The sequence below is a fragment of the Heterodontus francisci genome, chromosome 43 (genome assembly GCF_036365525.1).
Source record: "Heterodontus francisci isolate sHetFra1 chromosome 43, sHetFra1.hap1, whole genome shotgun sequence".
Classification (NCBI taxonomy): Eukaryota; Metazoa; Chordata; class Chondrichthyes; order Heterodontiformes; family Heterodontidae; genus Heterodontus; species Heterodontus francisci.
In genome coordinates, this window is record NC_090413.1 from 10,208,284 (window position 1) to 10,231,729 (window position 23,446).

Sequence of the window (23,446 nt, forward strand, 5' to 3'; positions counted from 1 at the left end):
TCCCTGGAGCTGTGAGGCTGTGGTGCTAACCACTGCGCCACTGTGCCGCCCGTTGGCACGCGTTGGGATGTCCTGAGAGGCGCTGTATCGCGGGTCGGGGTCTAGCGATGGCAATGCCAGTGTAGTGCTGAGTTTGTCAGTCCTGAAGGTCATCCCTTGTTTTACTTGGCTGACAACCGTCCCTTTTTCCCCTTTTGATTCAGGTTAGACTGCCACAATCCTGCTCTATAGTCAGCCCGAGGTGAAGCCAGTACAATCCTGAATTCCAGACCGAAGGCCAAACCCTTCACCGGAGTCAGACTTTTCTTTTCCTTCATGAAATTAAAATCCACCTTTAATGTTAGTATTTTCCTTTACTGTCCACCTGTTGGAATTTTATAGCAATTATTCAAAACGTCAACAGTTAAACTAATGTACCCTCTGTCTCCCAGCTGCCCCCTTCCCCCGTCTGCCACCTGCCACCACCCCTTCCCCTCTCCCCCGTCCATCTCTCTACTGTCCCCCTAGGACTCCGCACCCCCACCCATGGGGAATAAGGCAAACACAAGGGCGGGAGGGGAGAGTCAGGCTTCCTGAACGCTGCCTGTCCCCGTGTGACTGAGTGCAACGTTCTACTGGTGATTTTGCATCTGTTACTAACTGTTTGCCACTTCCACAGGCATCCTCAAGGACTACCTTCGGGAGCTCCCGTCTCCCCTCATCACAAAGACCCTCTATGAAGTGGTGCTCGAGGCCACGGCCAAGTGGCCCTTGAAGATGACGATGGGCATGCCAGATGCCAGCCAGAGCCCCGCCAACGCAGTGGCTCTACTGGACTGCCTACCTGACACTGAGAAGGTAACAACACTAGCCCAGCAGTCCTCCTGTCCCTCTGGGAGCCTCACTCCATTCACAGGTCATTCCCACTGGATGGTTTAGAATTCCCAATAAAGCTGTGACGGAGGCTGGTAATGGGATGTTACTGGGTGAGGACGAGCCGCATGAGCTTGGGGTGGAATAGATAGAGAGATCCTTGTGGAGCCGTTGGGATGGGTCAGAGAGACTGTAATTTGAGGTAATGGTAGGTATATGAGAGCCAGGAGAGATCGTCCTCTCAAAGTGGGCGTGTTAGACATGTCCATTTTATGACATCACAAAAACCATGGTGGCCAAGGGAGGCCATTCATCCCATCTATCTCGTCCTCCTATGATCTCAGCCCAATTGCAGCACTGAACTGCAAAGTTCCTGCCTCCATGTCTCTATGTAGAGGCCACTCTGTGTTCATTCTATGTGGGAGGGACTTTGTGTTGTCCGTCCTGAACTTGCCAGTTTGTGCCCTTGTCCCTTTGTCCTACTCTCATGGCTTTATGTGAACTAATGCTGCAGACGAACCTTTTCTATTCCACATAGCGTCATATACACCCGGTGCCCTCAGCCATTTCTCCCTAGTGTGGTGCCCAGAATTGGCCACGATATGCCAGCTGAGGCTTAACCAGTGTTTTATAAAGGTTTGCCATAACATCCTTTTGTAATCTGTGCATCTATTAATAAAGCCAAGGGTCCTGTATGCTTTTGAACAGCTTTCTCAACTTGTCCGGCCAGTGAGTCTTTCATATATTTCCTTTTGAAATCCTTATCCAATCTCCCTTCAGATGGTAGTGTCCCTGCCTCAGTTGTCCTCTTGTGGTGCAGCATTCCCTGTTTTAATAATCCTTTGTGAGAAAGCATGTGTACTGATTTCCCCTATCATTCTTCCCGTTGTGTCTGATTTACCAACCAGCGCGCGCAATCTCTCACGATTAACACTTTCCAAATCTTTGATCGTTTTGAAAACCTTTATTAGATCCTCATCTGTGACTGCACCTCCTTGGTGTCATCCTGGTGAATCACTGCACTCCCCTTTGCATAGCCTAACCAAGGTCTTGTACAAACTTAACCTTCATTTTTTTGCCAGGATACGTGTGTACAGTCGTGCCATTCTAGTGTTACCGGATGAGTAATTCAGAGATTGTGAACTCAGATCCCACGATGGTGCTTTGGGAATTTGAATTAAAAGTTTGAGAAACATCTGGAAATAAAAAGCAGTTCTCAGTAAAAGTGGCCATGAAGCTGTTGGCTTGTCTTAAAGGACTCAGTAGGTTCTTGACGATACTATAGGGAAGGAAACCTGCTGCCCTTACCCGGTCTGTCCTCTATGTGACTCCAGTTCCATATCTATGCGGTTGACCCTCTGACGTGGCCTGGAAAAGCACTAAGTTGTATTAAACTGCTGCAGGAAGAAGTCCCATCACCACCTTCTCGGGGCAACTAGGGATGGGTAATAAATGCCAGCCTTGCCAGCAGCACCCACTTGGGGTTACACTTCCATTCGTTGCTCTTTTTCCCCAAGTGTGCTACTTCGCAATTTTCTCCCTTGAACTGCATCTGCCACCTAACTGCCCACCTGCCTGTGACCTCCTCCAGTGCTCTCCATTCTTTCTCATGGATTGCCACGACCCCTAATTTGGCCCCATTGCCCAAGTGTAATCCCATTCCTCTCGTGTCCATGTCCAGTCACGATTTAAATGGGAAAGTGAGGATGGTCCAACATAAACTCCTGGGATACACTGCCACCTGCATCCTGCCAACCCATGTAACTGCTGTGTGCCTCCACTCTGTGCTCTCTGCTCCCCACCCCTCCTTCAGCCATTCCCTTCATCTACCTGACTATATTCCCTGCAATACCATGGAATTCCTTCAAGATAAAGATGAAAAAAGAAAAGGCGTTATATAAATGCAAATCAGGACATCCCAAAGCTCTTTACAGCCAATGAGGTTTTTATGGAGTGCAGTCGCTATACTAGTGTGGGAAATGTAGCCCTGTTCGGCAGACGGCAAGTTCTAACGGTAATGAGATAAATGCTCAGTTTTTTTTAACTGATAATTGGGGGATAAATATTGGCCAGTACGCCGAGGAGAACATCCCTACTCTTCCTCTAATAGTCCAATGGGATCTTTAGCATCCGCAAGAGTGTATGGGGGGTTCTCGGTTTAACGTCTTATCCTAAAGACAGTATCTGCAACAGTGCAGCACTGCCCCAGTGCTGCACTAGCCTGCGTATAGGCTAAAGTGTCTGGAGTAGGGATTGAACCCATGACCTTCTGACTCGTAGGTGAGGGAAATCAGGAAACACTGCTCCACACAAAGGGTGGTAGAAGTTTGGCACTCTCTCCCACAAATGGCAGTTGATGCTGGGTAAAGTTGTAAATTGTAAATCTGAGATTGATGGATTTTAGTTATCCAAAGGTAGTAAGGGATAGGGGGTAAAGGTGGGAATATGGAGTTAGTTTGCAGATCAACCATGATCATGTTGAATGGTGGAACAGGCTCGAGGGGCTGAATGGCCTCTTCCTGTTCCTATGTACCTAGAGCACCACCATTGTTTTGAGCATAAATCTTCAACTTTCTATAAGCAGTAAGTGGAACCTGGGTCTTAATCAACAACAGCAGTGTGAATTACTGTAGTGCCTCAGTGTAGTGAAGGGTCCCTTGGTGCCTCAGCCAGATTTACAGCGGACCTAATGCTGTGTTCTTTCAGTTACTCCACGCATGGATGCACGTGCCCTGCCCGTCCTGTCAAAGCTGCAATGTCAGGTGGCCCATTTGGCCAAGGCCTGTCTCGGGGCAGCTTGCAGGCAGGAAGCTGCCTCTGTGCGGCTGAAAGCGGAGCCCTGGTGATACCTCTTAGGTGGAAGTTCAGTGTCGGATTCCCAGTGACAGAATTTGCACCGTGGCTGTTTCTTTTATAAAATGTATGTGGAGAAGGAAGCTTGCTCTTCCTACCTGGTCTGGGCCTATATGTGACACCACTCTCCAGTGCCCTCTGAAGTGGCTTAGCAAGCCTCTTGGTTATGTCTGGGCCTTATCAGTGACACCCACATCCTGAGAATTATTATTGATGATAAAACTACTCCTGTACCGTGTCCAATGGCTGTTATTGCACATTGACAATGTTGAAATCTGAGGTGAATCCTGTTCTTGCCAAAAGTCCACATAGGGGTCACTGGGTAATGCTGAGGTGTAGAAACTCTGGTCAGTTCTCCCCTCCAAACATAGGGACCCTCTGAAATGGCCCAGCAAGCCACTCAGTGTATCAAACCATGGCAAAGAGTAGGAGGCTCGGGAAAAAGGTGTTCACGCCCCCTCCCCCCCCCCCCCCCCCATCAGCGCTACCTCAGGGCGATTGGGGCTGGGCAGTAAATGCCAGCCTTGCCACACTCTGAGAATGAATGAAAATGCAGCTACCCTGCCTTGGGTTTGTGAATTGGAGAAGAGATAGACCTCCTGACGTGGGATCTTACTGTTCACACCTGGTTAACAGCTGGACCTCTTGAAGAAAAAGGCATGAATACAATAAATAAGACACTGGGCCAGCTTAATACGTTTGACATATCTCTGTGATTCACGCACAGAACCGTAGGTCTGTCTGGCATGTACCTCGAACGCAGCATGACCACTGCTGCAGACTGAAGTCGATGTAAAGGTTGTGGAGAAAGGACACAGAGTTCATTATACAGCCTGACTTGAGGTGCAAAAGGGTTTTTTTAAATGCGTACTGAAAAAAAAAAATCTCCTTTTAAAAACTTAAAATATTCTGGTTTGATTTAAATCACTAAATGTGAAGAGATTTTCATTTTTAGTTTCACTATTTTGCAACTCATCAGTGTGAGTACTGTGACACAGATACACTCTCCTGGACTAGTGACTTTAAACCCCTCCCTTCTACTTCATCTTTCTTTCCCCACCCCCACCACGTTTAGATGTCGTCTCAATATTTCTCTCTTTGCCAGTGCATTCAGTCCCCTCCACTCTGTCTCCTGTCCCTCGCTCCATGCTGCTGCTCTCGTTTGTGAAGTGCTTTGCCGTGTATTATTACATCAAGAGCTTTGTAGACATGTCTATGTGACCTCCTTAATGTCACCCAGCTCTGCCTTGCCTCAGCTCATCTGCTGCTGAAACCCTCATCCAAGCCTTTCTTACCTCTAGATTTGACTATTTCAATGTTCTCCTGGCCGGCCTCTCTCATTCCACCCTTCGTAAACTTGAGCTCAATCGAAATTTCTGCTGCCCGTGTTCTTACTCCCACCAAGTCCCGTTCACATCGAAACATAGAAAATAGTGGCAGGAGTAGGCCCTTCGAGCCTGCTCCATCATTCATTTTGATCATCCAACTCAGTAACATGTTCCCGCTTTCACCCCATACCCTTTGATCCCTTTAGACCCAAGAGCTATATCTAACTCCTTCTTGAAAACATACAATGTTTTGGCCTCAACTGCTTTCTGTGGTAGTGAATTCCACAGGCTCACCACTCTCTGGGTGAAGAAATTTCTCCTCATCTCAGTCCTGAAAGGTTTACCCCGTAACCTATGACCCCTGGTTCTGGACTCCCCCACCATCGGGAACATCCTTCCTGCATCTACCCTGTCAAGTCCTGTTAGAATTTTATAGGTTTCTATGAGATCTCCCCTCACTCTTCTGAACTCCAGTGACTATAATCCTAACCGACTCAATCTCTCCTCATGCGTCAGTCCTGCCATCCCAGGAATCAGTCTGGTAAACCTTCGCTGCACTCCCTCTGTAGCAAGAACATCCTTCCTCAGATAAGGAGACCAAAACTGTGCTCAATATTCCAGGTGTGGCCTCACCAAGGCCCTGTATAATTGCAGCAAGACATCCCTGCTCCTGTACTCGAATCCTGTCGCTATGAAGGCCAACATACCATTTGCCTTTTTTACCACCTGCATGCTTACTTTCAGCGACTGGTGTACGAGAACACCCAGGTCTCGCTGCATATTCCCCTCTCTGTTTATAACCATTCAGATAATCTGCCTTCCTGTTTTTGCTACCAAAGTGGATAACCTCACATTTATCCACATTATATTGCATCTGCCATGCATTTGCCCACTCACTCAACTTGTCCAAATCACCCTGAAGCCTCTCTGCATCCTCCTCACAACTCACCCTCCCACCCAGTTTTGTGTCATCTGCAAATTTGGAGATATTGCATTTAGTTCCCTCATCTAAATCATTAATATATATTGTGAATTGCTGGGTCCTAGCACCGATAATGCATTTTGGAAGGTCTAATACAGGTGGGAAGTATAAAGTAAATGGCAGAACCCTTAGGAGTATTGACAGGCAGAGAGATCTGGGTGTACAAGTCCACAGATCACTGAAGGTGGCAACGCAGGTGGATAAGGTAGTCAAGAAGGCATACAGCATGCTTGCCTTCATCGGTCGGGGCATAGAGTATAAAAATTGGCAAGTCATGCTGCAGCTGTACAGAACCTTAGTTAGGCCACACTTAGAATATTGCATGCAATTCTGGTCGCCACACTACCAGAAGGACGTGGAGGCTGTGGAGAGGGTACAGAAGAGGTTTAGCAGGATGTTGCCTGGTCTGGAGGGTATTAACTATGAGGAGAGATTGGATAAACTCTGATTGTTTTCACTGGAACGACGGAGGTGGAGGGGCGACATGATAGAGGTTTACAAAGTTATGAGCGGCATGGACAGAGTGGATAGTCAGAAGCTTTTTCCAGGGTGGAAGAGTCAGTTACTAGGGGACATAGGTTTAAGGTGCGAGGGGCAAAGTTTAGAGGGGATGTGCGAGGCAAGTTCTTTACACAGAGGGTGGTGAGTGCCTGGAACTTGCTGCCGGGGGAGGTGGTGGAAGCAGGTACGATAGCGACATTTAAGAGGCGCCTTGACAAATACATGAATAGGAAGGGAACAGAGGGATACGGACCCCGGAAGTGCAGAAGGATTTAGTTTAGACAGGCATAATGATCGGCGCAGGCTTGGAGGGCCGAATGGCCTGTTCCTGTGCATGTTCTGTTCTTTGTACCCCGCTAGTCACTGCCTGCCATTCGGAAAAAGACCCATTTATCCCTACTCTTTGTTTCCTGTCTGCCAACCAATTTTCTATCCATCGCAATACACTACCCACAATCCCATGCACTTTAATTTTACACGCTAACCTTTTACTCATCGACCCTGTGCTCACTGGCCTACATTGGCTCCTAGTTAAGCAATTCCTCGATTTTAAGATTCACATCCATGTTTTCAAATCCCTCCGTGGCCTCGCCCCCTCCCTATCTCTGTCCCACGACCCTCCAAGATATCTGCGCTCATCCAATTCTGACCTCTTGCGCATTCCCCAATTTTCACCACTTCAGCTGGAATTCCCTCCCTAGATCGCTCCATCTGTCCCTCCACCTATGAGATGCTCTTAAAAAGCTAAATCTTTGACCAAGTTTTTGGTCACCTGACCTAAAATCTCCTTACGTGGTTTGGTGTCAACTGATGTTTGATGATGCTCCTATGAAGTACCTTGGGACACTTTACTACATTAAAGGCACTATATAAATGCAAGATGTTGTTAACCGTTCCAGTTCAGGATTCTGTCAAATTTCTATAGTGCCTTTACCGACCTCAGGATGATCTATAGAGCTTTGCAGTCAACCAAGTGCTTTAGATATGTAGTCACTGTTGTAATGTAGGAATTACGGCAGCTAATTTGTGAACAGCAAGGTCTGTCAAACAGGAGCATAATAATGAGCAGATAGTCTGTTTTACTGATCTTAATTGAGGAATAAATATGGGTCAGGACACCGGGGGGGAACTCCCCTGCTCTTCTTTGAAATTGTGCGCTGGGAGGTCAGATGGGGCCTCACTTTAACGTCTCATCCGAAAGGCGGCACCTCTGACAGTGCAGCACTCCCTCAGTACTGCACTGGGAGTGTCGGCCAGGAATTTGTGCTTGAACGTCTGGAGTGGAGCTTGACCCCATGACCTTCTGACCCCGAGGTGAGAGTGCTGGCCGCTGAGCCACGTCGGATACTGAAGGAATCCATTTGGTCCACGGTGATGACTCCATATTGAATCTGGCTGCTCCATTCCCAGTTTGCAGCTCTTTCCTTGCCCCTCCCCCCTTTAGTATCTTTCTCTCTTTTCTGCAAGTTCCTTGTGGTAATGTGCTGCTTGTTCTAATAATCTGTTGTGTGTAAAGGTTGGGTCTTGGTGGTTTGCTTCCTGTGCTAATCCCGAGTTTTACATTTTTCCACAAATAGAAAGAATCTTCCAGCGGATGAAAAGCAATACCGTTTGTGGAGCCTGTAAACAGGGTGTGACACAAATTCCCATTTATTTTTAAATAACCACTTGTTTTCAGAAAAATGTAATTGCTAGTCCTGTCATTGGCCTGATCGGAATGTGGTGCTCCTGCAGAGGTTGCAGTCACACAAAAACCGAAGGGAAGTGTCCCTCCTGAACTGGGATGTGGAATCTTGATCGAACGGTAAAGAGATGACAAACCCTCCTCACAGACCGTGTGCTGACGTTCACTGCCACCGTGCTCCGGAATGCCAAGGGGAGGAAGTGATCCTTCAGTTATAGACCCCATCTGGAGTTCAGTGTTCCTTTCTGGGCACCGCTCGTCAGGATGGGGATACAAGCCCAGAGTGGGTGCAGCACAGAATCGCCAGAATGTTACCGGGCTTAAAGGGTTAAATGAAAGTTGAAAGGTGATCTAATCGAGGTGTTTAAAATTGTAGAAGGATTCAGTAAAGTAGATAGAGAAATTATGTCCCTTGGCGGGGGAATCCAGAACAACAGGGCGCGTTAAAATTAGAGCTGGGCTGTTGAGTGTTGAATCAGGAAGAGTAGCGGAAACTCTCTTGTCCAAAAACCCGTGCATACTGTGGGGTCAATTAAAAGTGCTTTAAATTTTCAGATTGACGGATTTTTATGAGGTGAGGCTATCAAGTGATAAGACGGGTAGATGGAGCCAAGATGAGATAAACCATGGTCTCATTTTCTGGCGGAAGGGGCTGAATGACATTTCCTGTTCCGAGGCTCCTCTCCGTGGCAGCAGTGTCTTTGATTGTGGCTCCTGTTCTCCATAGGGAATCAGTCAGTAAGTGTGGTGCAGTACCGGAGCAGGCCTTTCCTTCATAGCCAGCCTTTGCTAAATGCGAACACTCTGGCATCTGGGTCAGAAGGTTGTGGGTTCAAACACCCCTCCAGGACTTGTCAGTGTGGTACCGAGGGAGTGCAGCATCCTTCAGATGCGACAATAAATTGAGACCCCATCTGCCACTTCTGGTGGGTCAGGTAGATGTCATTGATCCCATTTGAAGAGGAATGAGCGGCTTTCCCAATGTACGTGACCAGCGCCTCCAAAGGCACATTAGTTCTTCACCTCGTTGCTTTTTTGTGGGATTTTGCGTTGAACAAAATGGCTGTTGCAAAATACTTCATTGATTGCGAAGCACTTTCAGGCAGTGATGAAGCGAGAGGTGAGGAACTGGATCCTTCTGAGGCCCTGGGAAAGAACAGATTTGAGGCAGGGATGGTCTCAATGCAGAGGAGAATGTGTTTGTAGATTCCATGGAACTAGGGTGGTAACTGTGGGGGGGTAATGGTAATTGGAGGGTTGGAGATGTGGAAGTAGAGGTGAGGAAGGCTGTGAAGGGTGAGAGGTCAGAGACCAGAAGAGAGAGCGGCATCAGCATTGTCATGCATGGTAGCCAACAGGAAGCTGGAGAAGTTTGTCCAGGTGCTCACTGTACTGCTCTCTTTCAGTAATGAGTGTGTTGTTCTTCTCTCTCCCAGGCCACTCTCACCGTACTCCTTGACCATCTAAGCCTAGTGGCCTCACTACAAGAGTCCAACAAGATGACGTGTCAGAACCTGGCTGTCTGCTTTGGGCCAGTGCTCCTCGGTCAGAAGCAAGGAATCTCTCAGCAAGGCGCTTGCACTCTTCCTCACTCCAAGGAACTCGCCAGTGCTCTCGACTTCAAGAGCCACATTGAGGTTTTACACTACCTGCTGCAGCTGTGGCCCAGTAAGTACAAGAGGGCAGATACTCGGCGAGTGTGAACATGCAGTTTGATACCAAGCTATTGGTTGTAGGGAGTTACAGATTTATCAAGGCCCTTTTAAAAACGAGTTGGACCCCTCCACCCATCTAATGACTGACTGACTTAAGATTAGCCATCAAAATTAGGAAAGTTACTGGTTCCATCCCCAGTCTCTTGTGAGAGAGCTGTCTCAGGCCAGTACAGCACCAGGGGTGCTGATTGAGGTGTGGGTGTGCATTACTGGGGCAGTGAGGGGGTGTCACTGGGGGCAGGCTGAGGCGTAAGGGTGATGGGTTACCAGGCAGAGACATGCCACTGCTCACTATTCCAGCGTCCTTGCAAAGTATCATCCCATCTCCAACCTCTCTTTCCTTTTTCCTTTTAACGTGTTGTCACTTCCCAAATCCGTGCCCATCTTTCCCTGAACTCCATGTTTGAATCTCTCCAATCAGGATTCAGCCCCTGCCACAGATCTTATCCAAGTCACAAATGACATCCTATGTGACTGTGACAAAGGTAAACTTTCCCTCCTCGTCCTTCTCCACCTGACTGCAGCCTTTGACCTGGTTGACCACACCATCCACCTCCACTGTCGTCCAGCTGGGTGGGTCTGCTCTCACTTGGTTCCATTCTTATCTATCTAATTGTAGCCAGACTGTCACTTGCAATGGTTTCTCCTCCTGCTCCTGCACTGTTACCTCTGGCATCCCCAAGGATCTATCCTTTGTTGCCTCTCTATTTCTCATCTACATGCTGCCCCTCAGCGACATCTTCCGAAAGCACATTAGGTTCCACATGTACACTGACAAGAGGGCAAATGTGTCAATGGGGCACAATCAGGAGGCAGAGCCCCTTGTATTTTGTTAGGTGTGGCTCAGTGGGCGGCACTCTCACCTCTGAGTCACAAGATTGTGGGTTCAAGTCCCACTCCGAGACTCAAACACAACAAATCCAGGCTGTCACTCCAGTGCAGTACTGAGGGAGCGCTGCACTGTAGGGGGTGCTGTCTTTCAGATGAGGATTAAACCAAGGCCCGGCCTGATCTCTCAGGTGAAAGTAAAAGATCCCATGGCACTATTTTAAAGAAGAGCAGTGGAGTTCTCCCTGGTGTCCTGGCCAATATTTATACCACAATCAACATCACTAGAAACAGATTATCTGCTCAGTATCGCATGTAGAGGGAGCTTTACTCTGTATCTAACCCCTGTGCTGTACCTGTCCTGGGAGTGTTTGATGGGGACAGTGTAGAGGGATCTTTAATCTGTATCTAACCCCTGTGCTGTACCTGTCCTGGGAGTGTTTGATGGGGACAGTGTAGAGGGAGCTTTACTCTGTATCTAACCCCTGTGCTGTACCTGTCCTGGGAGTGTTTGATGGGGACAGTGTAGAGGGAGCTTTACTCTGTATCTAACCCCCGTGCTGTACCTGTCCTGGGGACAGTGTAGAGGGAGCTTTACTCTGTATCTAACCCCCGTGCTGTACCTGTCTTGGGAGTGTTTGATGGGGACAGTGTAGAGGGAGCTTTACTCTGTATCTAACCCCTGTGCTGTACCTGTCCTGGGAGTGTTTGATGGGGACAGTGTAGAGGGAGCTTTACTCTGTATCTAACCCCCGTGCTGTACCTGTCCTGGGAGTGTTTAATGGGGACAGTGTAGAGGGATCTTTACTCTGTATCTAACCCCTGTGCTGTACCTGTCCTGGGAGTGTTTGATGGGGACAGTGTAGAGGGAGCTTTACTCTGTATCTAACCCCCGTGCTGTACCTGTCCTGGGGACAGTGTAGAGGGACCGTATCATCTGGGTCAATCCTGATGCATAAGTGGATCATTGTGTATCAGAGACTGATTGAATTATCAATTCCCTTTTAAATTGTTATTTACTTATTTCTTTTACCCATAGAGCAGCTACAATGGTGGACAAGGAGTAGATGAGGTGAATTGCATAGATGCATTTAAGGGGAAGCTCGATAAGAGAGGAAGGAATAGAAGGATATGCAAATGAGCTAAGATGACAGGGGTGGGAGGAGGCTCATATGGATACCAGCACGGAGTTGTTGGGCAGAATGGCCTGTTTCTTTGCTGTAGACTCGATGTTTGTATACTGTGGCGGGATTTTCTTTACATTTCTCCATGTTGTGTCCCTACAGGTGAGCGAATTAAAGTGAAACGGGATGTATTGCTGGAACAAACACAGCCCGCCAACTGTCTGCGCCCGAGGCGGCAGCTGCCGGCCTTGCCCCTTGCTGCCGAGGAGGTGGTGTGCAGGAACCGCGTGGGGCGTGCTGCCAGCTCGTCCCGTAACCGTCACGCCGGCGACTGGAGCGGCTGCGGCCGGAACTACCTGGGGACGGGCGGAGACAGGGAGGCGGCCGATCGCGGCCAGTCCCCCGCGCTGGGCGTCGGCATCCTGGACGCGCAAGAGCCCAGCAACGGACAAGATGGCAGCTCGTACCTTGCTGAAGGACGGGGTGGTGACTCCTATCACAGCGGCAGTGAGCTGGACTTTGAATCGACTGTCACTGGGAGGACAAAGGACTTTGACAGTTTGATTGCTGATATTGAACGGGAACTAGCCAAGAAAATCATCTTCCTCTGAGGCTGAAGTCAGATCGCCATGACGATGGGCGCGGTGCCCTCCCAGTCTGTGCGAAGGCCGTGATGCCTGGTCTGCAATGACACCGTGCTACCTGGCACCACGCCCGATACCAGCTCTTCAAACTCTCGGTCGCAAAACTCACTTGTGCAATTCCCCCTGTGCAATATGTGGATGGCGAGAGTCTTGCTTGGCGAGACCTTGCCTTGGATTTTGTGCCAATTCAGGTGAATTGGGTGCTTGGTATGACAGCACTTTCACACAGACTGTCCCCTCTGCCTGTACTCCACCACACCCGGGCCACAGCCAGTCTCCAACCTTCTCCGTCTCTGCCAGAATCCGCTGGTGTTTTGGGGAGGGCAGGTGACGAGCATCAGCCAGAAATCATCCCTCACTGCTTCCTCAGCTGCATCAGATGGTTCTCGTGTTTCCTTGGAAACGATCTCACTGGCCCCTCCCCTCCCTCCCCTCCCTCTGTCTCCCCTCCCCCTCCTCACTCCTACCCCCACCCCCTCTTTTCTTCTCCACTCCTCTCCCCACCCCCTCCTCTCTGCTTCCCCTTCTTCCCTCCCTCTTCCCCTTCCTCCCTCCCTCTTCCCCTTCCTCCCTCCCTCTTCCCCTTCCTCCCTCCCTCTTCCCCTTCCTCCCTCCCTCTTCCCCTTCCTCCCTCCCTCTTCCCCTTCCTCCCTCCCTCTTCCCCTTCCTCCCTCCCTCTTCCCCTTCCTCCCTCCCTCTTCCCCTTCCTCCCTCCCTCTTCCCCTTCCTCCCTCCCTCTTCCCCTTCCTCCCTCCCTCTTCCCCTTCCTCCCTCCCTCTTCCCCTTCCTCCCTCCCTCTTCCCCTTCCTCCCTCCCTCTTTCCCTTCCTCCCTCCCTCTTTCCCTTCCTCCCTCCCTCTTTCCCTTCCTCCCTCCCTCTTTCCCTTCCTCCCTCCCTCTTTCCCTTCCTCCCTCCCTCTTTCCCTTCCTCCCTCCCTCTTTCCCTTCCTCCCTCCCTCTTTCCCTTCCTCCCTCCCTCTTTCCCTTCCTCCCTCCCTCTTTCCCTTCCTCCCTCCCTCTTTCCCTTCCTCCCTCCCTCTTTCCCTTCCTCCCTCCCTCTTTCCCTTCCTCCCTCCCTCTTTCCCTTCCTCCCTCCCTCTTTCCCTTCCTCCCTCCCTCTTTCCCTTCCTCCCTCCCTCTTTCCCTTCCTCCCTCCCTCTTCCCCTTCCTCCCTCCCTCTTTCCCCTTCCTCCCTCCCTCTTTCCCCTTCCCCTTCCTCCCTCCCTCTTTCCCCTTCCCCTTCCTCCCTCCCTCTTTCCCCTTCCCCTTCCTCCCTCCCTCTCTCCCCTTCCCCTTCCTCCCTCCCTCTCTCCCCTTCCTCACTTCCCTCCTCCCCTTCCTCACTTCCCTCCTCCCCTTCCTCACTGTTTCAATTTAATGGCAGAACCACCAGAGAAAGGGGGGCCTCCTAATGAGATTGATGTCTTGTCCCATTCCTTTCAGTCCCCAGTAATGCCAGTGCTTTGCGGGTCAGGAAGGGCCTCCACTCAGTGTCGTCTGAGTCAACCTGATCTTTTTGGTGTCGCTATCGCTTTTCCATTCCCATGAGGCAAGTCGTTGACCGACTTGTCAGAGTCTGCTCCGGACAAAACCACCTCATGTTAAGTTGCTGTGGAAAGCCCAGAGCAGGTCAGATAAGGTCAACCAAGCAGCCAGCTCTCTGCTGCTCTCTGGTGTTTCTTGCACCAGCTGCCTATGTCCTGTAGGAATTCTCTGCCATCCCAGGAATATGGTGACAGTCTGTGGTTCCTCTGACTCCACTTATTGCCTGGAGAGTTCCTGGGAAACCACACAGGCAGAGGAACCCTGTTCTTGCTTGACTCCCTCTTGCCAGCCTGCTCCATTCTCTCCTTATTGCGGACCTCTTCTCTTCTGGGGTCCATCCCGCAAGTATGGTGGCCTCTCTGGGACAGACTCGGGTGATCAAAGACCCGGTGCCAACACCTACCGAATTCGGGTTCAAACATTATGGAGCCAATTAGGATGCCGCACCAGCAGTATTCAGCATGCACCGAGTGCCTTTAAACCTCTGCCGAACTGTTATTTGCACTTTTATACTGGAGCCTAGTTCGGTAGATGTAGTGTCCAGCCCTCAGTCAGCAGGAAGTTCTGTAAATCTACCCCAAGGCTGAGTCTGTTGGCAAACAATTTGGAAATCATTGCCTGAGCGTGTTGTCTGTTTAGTGGTTATTGAGAGACGCCATGGGGTTGGGAGATGTGTGGGGTCATGACCCCTAGGTGTAGTTGAGTTAACACACAATGTGAGCCTGCACGGATCGGGCACTCTGCATCACCTTAACCTTAATCTATGCCAAGCTATTGACCCTTTTTTTACAGGGGTTTAAACCCCCAGGGTCCCCTGCAGCATTTAAAGCTCATTATTAATCTGTATCCCCTCCAAATATGGGATTCACAGACATGTCGATGGGGCTATTGTGTTGGAAACTCCATTTATTTGTAAATTCACTCACATCTAGGGTGGCAGTGTAAATATGAAGGATTTAAATAATGTTGCATGAACCTCCCCTGGTTCATGTCCACTTTGATTAATATTCATTCTGCAAAAAGCAAAGTGAATCTCAACTAAAAACAGAGCAGAGAGTCACTCAACACCTCGAAGAGAAAAGTCAGCTTAGTGTTTGTGATGGGATTAAACCCAAGACCATGACTGAGCATGAAGGTGAAAGTCAGGAAATACTCAACCAGCCAGCTGGGAGAAGTAGGACCAGGCAGAGCAGGAGCTAAACGAAGGAGCATTTCATGGAACATCACACGGACTTCCAATAGAAAATGAGTTTAAATTGGGCATCAACCTCAAAGTATTGTACAGACAGACAATCCCAACTATTGTGTGCTGTGTGTTGGATAGCAGCACTGTTTAGTCAAATTACAAATGATGAGATGGGTCATCTCGTCTGGTCAGTGCATTCTATGGTGCAAGTGTATTGTGCTCTCTCTCTCTCTCTCTCTCTCTCTCTGTCTCACTCTTACTATCTCTCACTCTCTCTAACTCTTTCCCTGTGCTGGTCTGTCTGCTCTGTGTCTGTGTCTCTCACCCTGTCCTATTTCTCGCTGTCTTTCTCCCCTCTCTCTCTCTCTCCCCCATCTCTCTTTGTCCCTCCCTCTCTGTCTCTCCCTCCCTCTCTGTCTGTCTCTCCTTCCCTCACTCCCTCTCTCTCTCTCCCCTCTCCCTCTATCTGTCTCTCCCCCTCTCTCTCTAACTGTCTCTCTAACTGTCTCTCCGCCTCTCTATCTGTCTCTCCCCTCTCTCTCTATCTGTCTCTCCCCCTCTCTCTCTATCTGTCTCTCTGTCTGTCTCTCCCCCTCTCTGTCTGTCTCTCCCCCTCTCTCTCTGTCTGTCTCTCCCCCTCTCTCTGTCTGTCTCTCCCCCTCTCTCTATGTCTGTCTCTTCCCCTCTCTCTGTCTGTCTCTTCTCCGTCTCTTTCTCTCCCCCTCTTTCTCTCCCCCTCTCTCTATCTGTCTTTCCCCCCTCTCTGTCTCCCCCTCTCTCTGTCTGTCTGTCTCCCCCTCTCTCTGTCTGTCTGTCTCCCCCTCTCTCTGTCTGTCTGTCTCCCCCTCTCTCTGTCTGTCTGTCTCCCCCTCTCTCTGTCTGTCTGTCTCCCCCTCTCTCTGTCTGTCTCCCCCTCTCTTTGTCTGTCTGTCTCCCCCTCTCTTTGTCTGTCTGTCTCCCCCTCTCTCTGTCTGTCTGTCTCCCCCTCTCTCTGTCTGTCTGTCTCCCCCTCTCTCTCTCTGTCTCTTCCCCCTCTCTCTCTCTGTCTCTTCCCCCACTCTCTCTCTGTCTCTCCGCGCCCCCTCTCTCTGTCCCCCTGTCTCTCTCTCTCTGTCCCCCTGTCTCTCTCTCTCTGTCCCCCTGTCTCTCTCTCTCTGTCCCCCTGTCTCTCTCTGTCCCCCCCCCTCTCTCTCTCTGTCCCCCCCCCTCTCTCTGTCCCCCCCCCCTCTCTCTCTCTGTCCCCCCCTCTCTCTCTCTGTCCCCCCCTCTCTCTCTCTGTCCCCCCCTCTCTCTCTCTGTCCCCCCCTCTCTCTCTCTGTCCCCCCCTCTCTCTCTCTGTCCCCCCCTCTCTCTCTCTGTCCCCCCCTCTCTCTCTCTGTCCCCCCCTCTCTCTCTCTGTCCCCCCCTCTCTCTCTCTGTCCCCCCCTCTCTCTCTCTGTCCCCCCCTCTCTCTCTCTGTCCCCCCCTCTCTCTCTCTGTCCCCCCCTCTCTCTCTCTGTCCCCCCCTCTCTCTCTCTGTCCCCCCCTCTCTCTCTCTGTCCCCCCCTCTCTCTCTCTGTCCCCCCCTCTCTCTCTCTGTCCCCCCCTCTCTCTCTCTGTCCCCCCCTCTCTCTCTCTGTCCCCCCCTCTCTCTGTCCCCCCCTCTCTCTGTCCCCCCTCTCTCTCTCTGTCCCCCCCCTCTCTCTCTCTGTCCCCCCCTCTCTCTCTCTGTCCCCCCCTCTCTCTCTCTGTCCCCCCCTCTCTCTCTCTGTCCCCCCCCCTCTCTCTCTCTGTCCCCCCCCTCTCTCTCTCTGTCCCCCCCCTCTCTCTCTCTGTCCCCCCCCTCTCTCTCTCTGTCCCCCCCCCTCTCTCTCTCTGTCCCCCCCCCTCTCTCTCTCTGTCCCCCCCCCCTCTCTCTCTCTGTCCCCCCCCCCTCTCTCTCTCTGTCCCCCCCCCTCTCTCTCTCTGTCCCCCCCCTCTCTCTCTCTGTCCCCCCCTCTCTCTCTCTGTCCCCCCCTCTCTCTCTCTGTCCCCCCCTCTCTCTCTCTGTCCCCCCCTCTCTCTCTCTGTCCCCCCCTCTCTCTCTCTGTCCCCCCCTCTCTCTCTCTGTCCCCCCCTCTCTCTCTCTGTCCCCCCCTCTCTCTCTCTGTCCCCCCCCCTCTCTCTCTGTCCCCCCCCCTCTGACTGTCCCCTCCCTCTCTCTGTCTGTCTCTCCCCTCTCTGTGTCTGTCTCTCCCTCTCTCTCTCTCTCTCTCTCCCCCTCCCTCTCTTTCTCTCCCTGTCTGTCGCTCCCCCTCTCTCTCTTTCGCTCCCCCTCTCTCTTGCTGAGAGAGAGCTGAACGGCAGATGGCAGCCGTGACAGGGCTTGTCATTGCGTTACAGACTGGAGCAGGCCGGGGATCAGAAGCACAGCATTGTCACGGTGCAAACAAGTGGCCAAATGAAAGCTACTTCACCCGTTCAGTTTGTTTCACCCTATTTTTCATGACTTTTATTCACCGAATGCCTCCCAGGATTGCTCTGGATAACTGAGCACTGCACCAGACTGCTTTTCCTGGTGTCCACTTTGAAAACCTCCTTCTGGCCCTCGCACTGAGCCCGTTTAAGCTCTTTATATATATTCAGCTTGTTGGGTCGTCTCAAATTGGAGTAGGATTCTCTCTTTGTTGGTCGCTCACTTCTATTGGAACTCTTTGTGGAGGGCAGTCAGGGAGTGTCGACCCTGCACCCTTACACTAGTGTGTTACAGGGCTGCTTGTTACTGAATAACTTCAGTCCCGTTATCCGATGGGATTTGGGGATTCCAAACCAGTGTTTTAGGGGTGGCATTCCATGATTCCATCCATTTATTCAGTGTGCAATCATCATGCTTTTTATTTTTTTAATATGAATTGATATGGTTAGTTACAGTAAATGCTGAGCCCGTATAAAAAAAAAGCAGGTTCTAAAGATTTTTGCCTTCATTTAGCCACATTTCTAGAACACTATTTCATGACCGTTCAGTATTAAAGGAAATGGGTGTGAATCAGTGTGGAGGTCACCAGGAGAATGTTTACAATTCACACAAATGATAGAAAATAGCTTAAATTCGTTGTTTCCCTTACATTGGTATTCTTGCGATTGTCCTGATGAGTGCAAGACGAAAATCTTCGACAAAATGTCTCTTTTTTTTTTTAGCAATACTCAAAATAGCTTGAAAACAATCTTGTACAAGTGACTATTTTTGCAAAACTCGTATTTAAAAGTTTCACACTTATTTTTTAGATCTACAATCTTGGAGAGTTCTGAATGTATATTTTTGTGGTGAGACCTGAGCTATGAGTCACATTAGATTTTCTATGCTGTCTTTTTAAGATATATTTATGCAGTATTATCACAGGGTTGCTATGAGACCAAATGAAAGCACAGTCACAGAGCACTAGAATGATGGGTTGTGTTTTCGCAGAAGTAATTGATTCAAAATTGACTACAGACCCGATACTTTGCTCTCTAATAAACTGTAACACTTTGTTCCAATGATGTGATTGTTTCTTGATTTGCTGTGTCCCCTGGAATGGCTGCATGTTCTGTCTCTGGATTCTCAGTCGGTCGAGAGCAGAGCGCGACACGTGATGCCCACACACCAGTTCAGTCGACAAGCACTTGGCAGTGGGGGAAAAAAACCAAACTGCTCGCTAACATCTGATGAAGGGTAGTCAACCCGAAACGTTAACTACGTTTCTCTCTCGACAGATGCTGCCTGACCTGCTGAGTATTTCCAGCATTTTCTGGTTTTACTTCTCACTAACTTGTTTTCCTATATAAATAACCTGCGAGTGAGTGAGCTTGGAACACCAATCTCTTGGCGTAATTGGTCATAAACTGCTTGGCTGTGACAGGTCAGCATCATTTTTGGGTGCATTTAAGGGGATGCTATGTACATGATGGAGAAAGGAATAGGATATGTTGATTGGGTTGGATGATGAGGGGTGGGGAGGAGGTTCATGTGGCATATAAAGACCAGCATGGACCAGTTGGGCCAAATGGCCTGTTTCTGTACTGGAATGACGATGTAATTCTGAAGGGTCCTGGAACTCCACGTCGGGAATCTCTTCTAGTGTGCATTAAATTGGAAGTTTTTCCCTGTGTCTACTGCCCAGCTGTGTGTTGCAGCCCTTTATGAAACCCCAGTAATGGAGAGAGCGCTGTCTGGATTGCTGTTCACTCAACCCCATCGGCGTGACAACACTCGATGCCTCTGCCCTCCTCCCTGTTCCTTTTCCAAAGTGACGTGGGCCAGATTATTACAGAGGAGAGTCAGGGTCACCGGGTGGTATGTGTTGGCCTTGTTGCCCTTCCATTTCTGCTGGTTGTGAGGGGAGCATTAGCCCGGGTACCGATCAACATAGGATCACGGAATCATACAGCACAAAGGAAGCTACTCGGCCCATCATACCTGTGCTGGCTCCTTGAAAGATCTATTTACTCCCACTCCCTTACTTTTTCCCCATAGCTCTGCAATTTTCTCCGCTTCAAATATCTATCCAGTTCCTTTTTGAAAGTTACTGTTGAATGAGCTTCATTCATGACAGTCAAACTACCAACCCTGCCTCCCCCCTCTTCCCCCTCCCACAGCTGAGAGGTAACAAATTTAGAAGCTACACTGAGCCCTGGATTATCTTCGGTCACTTACGAATATTCTGTACTGGGTTGGCGATTGGCCTGGATATTCAAACAGTGCCCGTAGCGGAGCCATGTCTATCCCCCCTCGCTCGCTCTGTGTATAGACAGCCTTACAGAGATACCGTGTCAGTGTTGTGGGTCATTATACCCAGTGGTCAAATCGCAAGAAGTATTGGTTTTTCAACAACCAATGTGTACAGAGCAGGAGGGTGCTGGCTTCGAAGCTGCTGATTGTAAGAAATGACACAATCGATAGCTTCTCAAAACCTTCCATATTTTCAGTCTGCAGGCTGGCATTCATCTCTATTATATCAGATTATGCGGGGCAATACGCACGTGTTTCATTGCTTGTCGCATCGCCCCCTTTTTGCTGGGCTCTGATTTGATGGGGTTTGCATTTCAAATACAAAAAACAGAGCTATTATTTCAGAGCCATTGATGCCCTGAACGCATTGCAGTTCCAAGGAATCAAGTTTATATTCTTGCAATTCCTCCTGATTTTATTACATTAGATTTTTAACAAGTGATTCTGTTTGGACTGGGTCAACAGCAGGTGGTGAGACAGCCAACAAATGGGAAAAACCTACTTGACCTCCTCCTCACCAATCTACCTGTTGCAGATGCAACTGTCCATGAAAGTATTGGTAGGAGTGACTACCGCACAGTCCTTGTGGAGATGAAGTCCCATCTTCACATTGAGGATACCTACCATCGTGTTGTGTGGCACCATCACCGTGCTAAATGAGATGAATTCAGAACAGATCTAGCAGCTCAAAACTGGGAATCCATGAGGCGCTGTGAGCCATCAGCAGCAGCAGAATTGTATTCAACTACAATCTGTAACCTCATGGCCCATCATTTCCCCAACTTTACCATTACCATTAAGCTGGGGGACCAACCCTGGTTCAATGAAGAGTGCTGGAGGGCATGCCAGGAGCAGCACCAGGCATACCTCAAAATGAGGTGTCAACCTGCTGAAGCGAGAACACAGGACTACTTGCATGCCAAACAGCGGCAGTAGCATGCGATAGACAGAGCTAAGCGATCCCACAACTAACGGATCACATCTAAACGCTGCAGTCCTGCCATATCCAGTCGTGAATGGTGGTGGACAATTAAACAACTGACTGGAGGAGGCTCCACAAACATCTCCATCCTCAACAAGGGGGGAGCCCAGCACATCAGTGCGAAAGACAAGGCTGAAGCATTTGCATGCATCTTCAGCCAGAAGTGCCAAGTGGATGATCCATCAGCTCCTGAGGTCCCCAGCATCACAGATGCCAGTCTTCAGCCAATCTGATTCACTCTACATGATAACAAGAAACGGCTGAAGGCATTGGATACTGCAAAGGCTATGGGCCATGACAACATCTTGGCTCCAAATCTTGCCGAGCCCCTAGCCAAGCTGTTCCAGTCTAGCTGCAACACTGGCATCTACTGGCAATGTGGAAATTTGCCCAGGTATGTCCTGTGCACAAAAAGCAGGGCAAGTCCAACCCGGCCAATTACCACCCTATCAGTATACTCTCAATCATCAGGAAAGTGATGGAAGGTGTCAGCTATCAAGCGTCCCTTGCTTAGCAATAACCTGCTCACTGACACTCAGTTTGGGTTCCACCAGGGCCGCTCAGCTCCTGACCTCATTACCTTGTCCAAATATGGACAAAAGAGCTGAATTCTAGAGGTAAAGTGAGAGTGACTGCCCTTGACATCAAGGGACCCACCATTTGACCGAGTATGGCATCGAGGAGCCTGGGCAAAACTGGAGTCAATGGGAATCGGGGAAAACTCTCCACTGGTTGATGTCATACCTAGCACAAAAGAAGATAGTTGTGGTTGTTGGAAGCCAATCATCTCAGCTCCAGGACATCACTGCAGGAGTTCCTCGTGGTAGTGTCCTCGGCCCAACCATCTTCAGCTGCTTCATCAATGACCTTCCCTCCATCATAAGGTCCGACGTAGGAATGTTCGCTGATGATTGCACAATGTTCAGCACCATTCGCAACTCCTCAGATACTGAAGCAGTCCGTGTCCATATGCAGCAAGACCTGGACAACATTCAGGCTTGGGCTGATAAGTAGCAAGTAACATTTGCACCACACAAGTGCCAGGCAATGACCATCTCCAACAAGAGAGAATCTAACCATCTCCCATTGACATTCAATGGCATTACCATCACTGAATCCCCCACCATCAACATTCTAGAGGCTACCATTGACCAGAAACTGAACTGAAGTAGCCATATAAATACTGTGGCTACAAGAGCAGGTCAGAGGCTAGGAATCCTGAGGTGAGTAACTCACCTCTTGATCCCCAAAACCTGTCCACCACCTACAAGGTACAAGTCAGGAGTGTGATGGAATACTCTCCACTTGTCTGGATGGGTGCAGCTCCAATAACACTCAAGAAGTTAGACACCATCCAGCACAAAGCAGCCCATTTGATCAGCACCCCATCCACAAACATTCACTCCCTCCACCACCAACGCACAGTGGCGGCAGTGTGTACTATCGACAAGATCCACTGCTGCAACGCACTAAGGTTCCTTCCTCAGCACTTTCCAAACCTGCGACCTCTACCAACTAGAAGGACAAGGGCAGCAAACGCATGGGAACACCTCCATGGCAAGTTCCCCTCCAAGTCACACACCATCCTGACTCGGAACTATATCGCCGTTCCTTCATTGTCACTGGGGCAAAATCCTGGAACTCCCTCCCTAACAGCACTGTGGGTGTACCTACCTCACATGGACTGCAGCAGTTCAAGAAGGCAGCTCACTGCCACCTTCTCAAGGCCAATTAGAGATGGGCAATAAATTCTGGTCTTTCCAGCGACATTCACATCCGAAGAACAATGTGAAAAAAGACTAGATATTGAATATCTTCCAGCTGTTTAACTCTTAAAAAGAAAGCTCTAAAGCGAGGGACCTCTTGCCCCAGCCCTAGCCTCTCCCATTCCTCTCCCACTTCCCCTTCTGCTTCCCCTTCCTCTTGCCCCTCACCCTCTCCTCCACATTAATCCTCCCTCTTCCCTTCCCCTACCCAACTTTTCTCACTTTTGATTGATGCTACCATTTCCTGCAGCACCTTCAGTGTCGACACTTGTGACTTTTAGATAATTAATAAATTATGAATATGTGGTTCGGTCACTCATCCATCTGGAGGTGCAATTGCGAGTCACATGGTTCCACTTCCTGTCACCCAGTGTTCTCTGTTATCCTCGTGATTGGACTCTCCAGAACCCGGAATGCAGAGAATGGCAGGAAAATCAACCAGGGAGACAAGAGCGAACTACTGCAGATCCTGGAAATCTGAAATAAAATGTGAAAGTGCTAGAAATATTCAGCAGGTCTGGCAGCATCTGTGGAGAGAGAAACAGAGTTAATGTTTCAGGTCGATGACTCTTCGTCAGAACTGACCTGCAGCAAAAGCAATATCTCATTGTTATTTGTGGGAGCTTGCTGTGCGCATTTCCAACATTACAAAAGAAACAACACTTCAAAAAGAGTACTTTTAAAAATTTATTTAGAGATATGGCACTGAAACAGGCCCTTCGGCCCACCGA

The 23,446-nt window shown here is 49.7% G+C and overlaps 1 protein-coding gene across 5 annotated transcripts in view; it reads left to right on the forward strand.

The window, feature by feature from the left end:
- LOC137355589 (rho GTPase-activating protein SYDE2-like) overlaps positions 1-13,288 on the forward strand; it is a 66,947-nt gene extending 53,659 nt beyond the window's left edge. For all 5 annotated transcript variants that reach the window (XM_068020878.1, XM_068020877.1, XM_068020879.1 and 2 more), the window contains 3 exons: positions 659-837; positions 9,637-9,868; positions 12,030-13,288. In XM_068020878.1, the coding sequence (XP_067876979.1) occupies positions 659-837; positions 9,637-9,868; positions 12,030-12,478 (860 nt within the window). In that variant the 3' untranslated portion in view covers positions 12,479-13,288. The remainder of the gene's footprint in view (positions 1-658; positions 838-9,636; positions 9,869-12,029) is intronic.
- Positions 13,289-23,446: the final 10,158 nt, after the last annotated feature.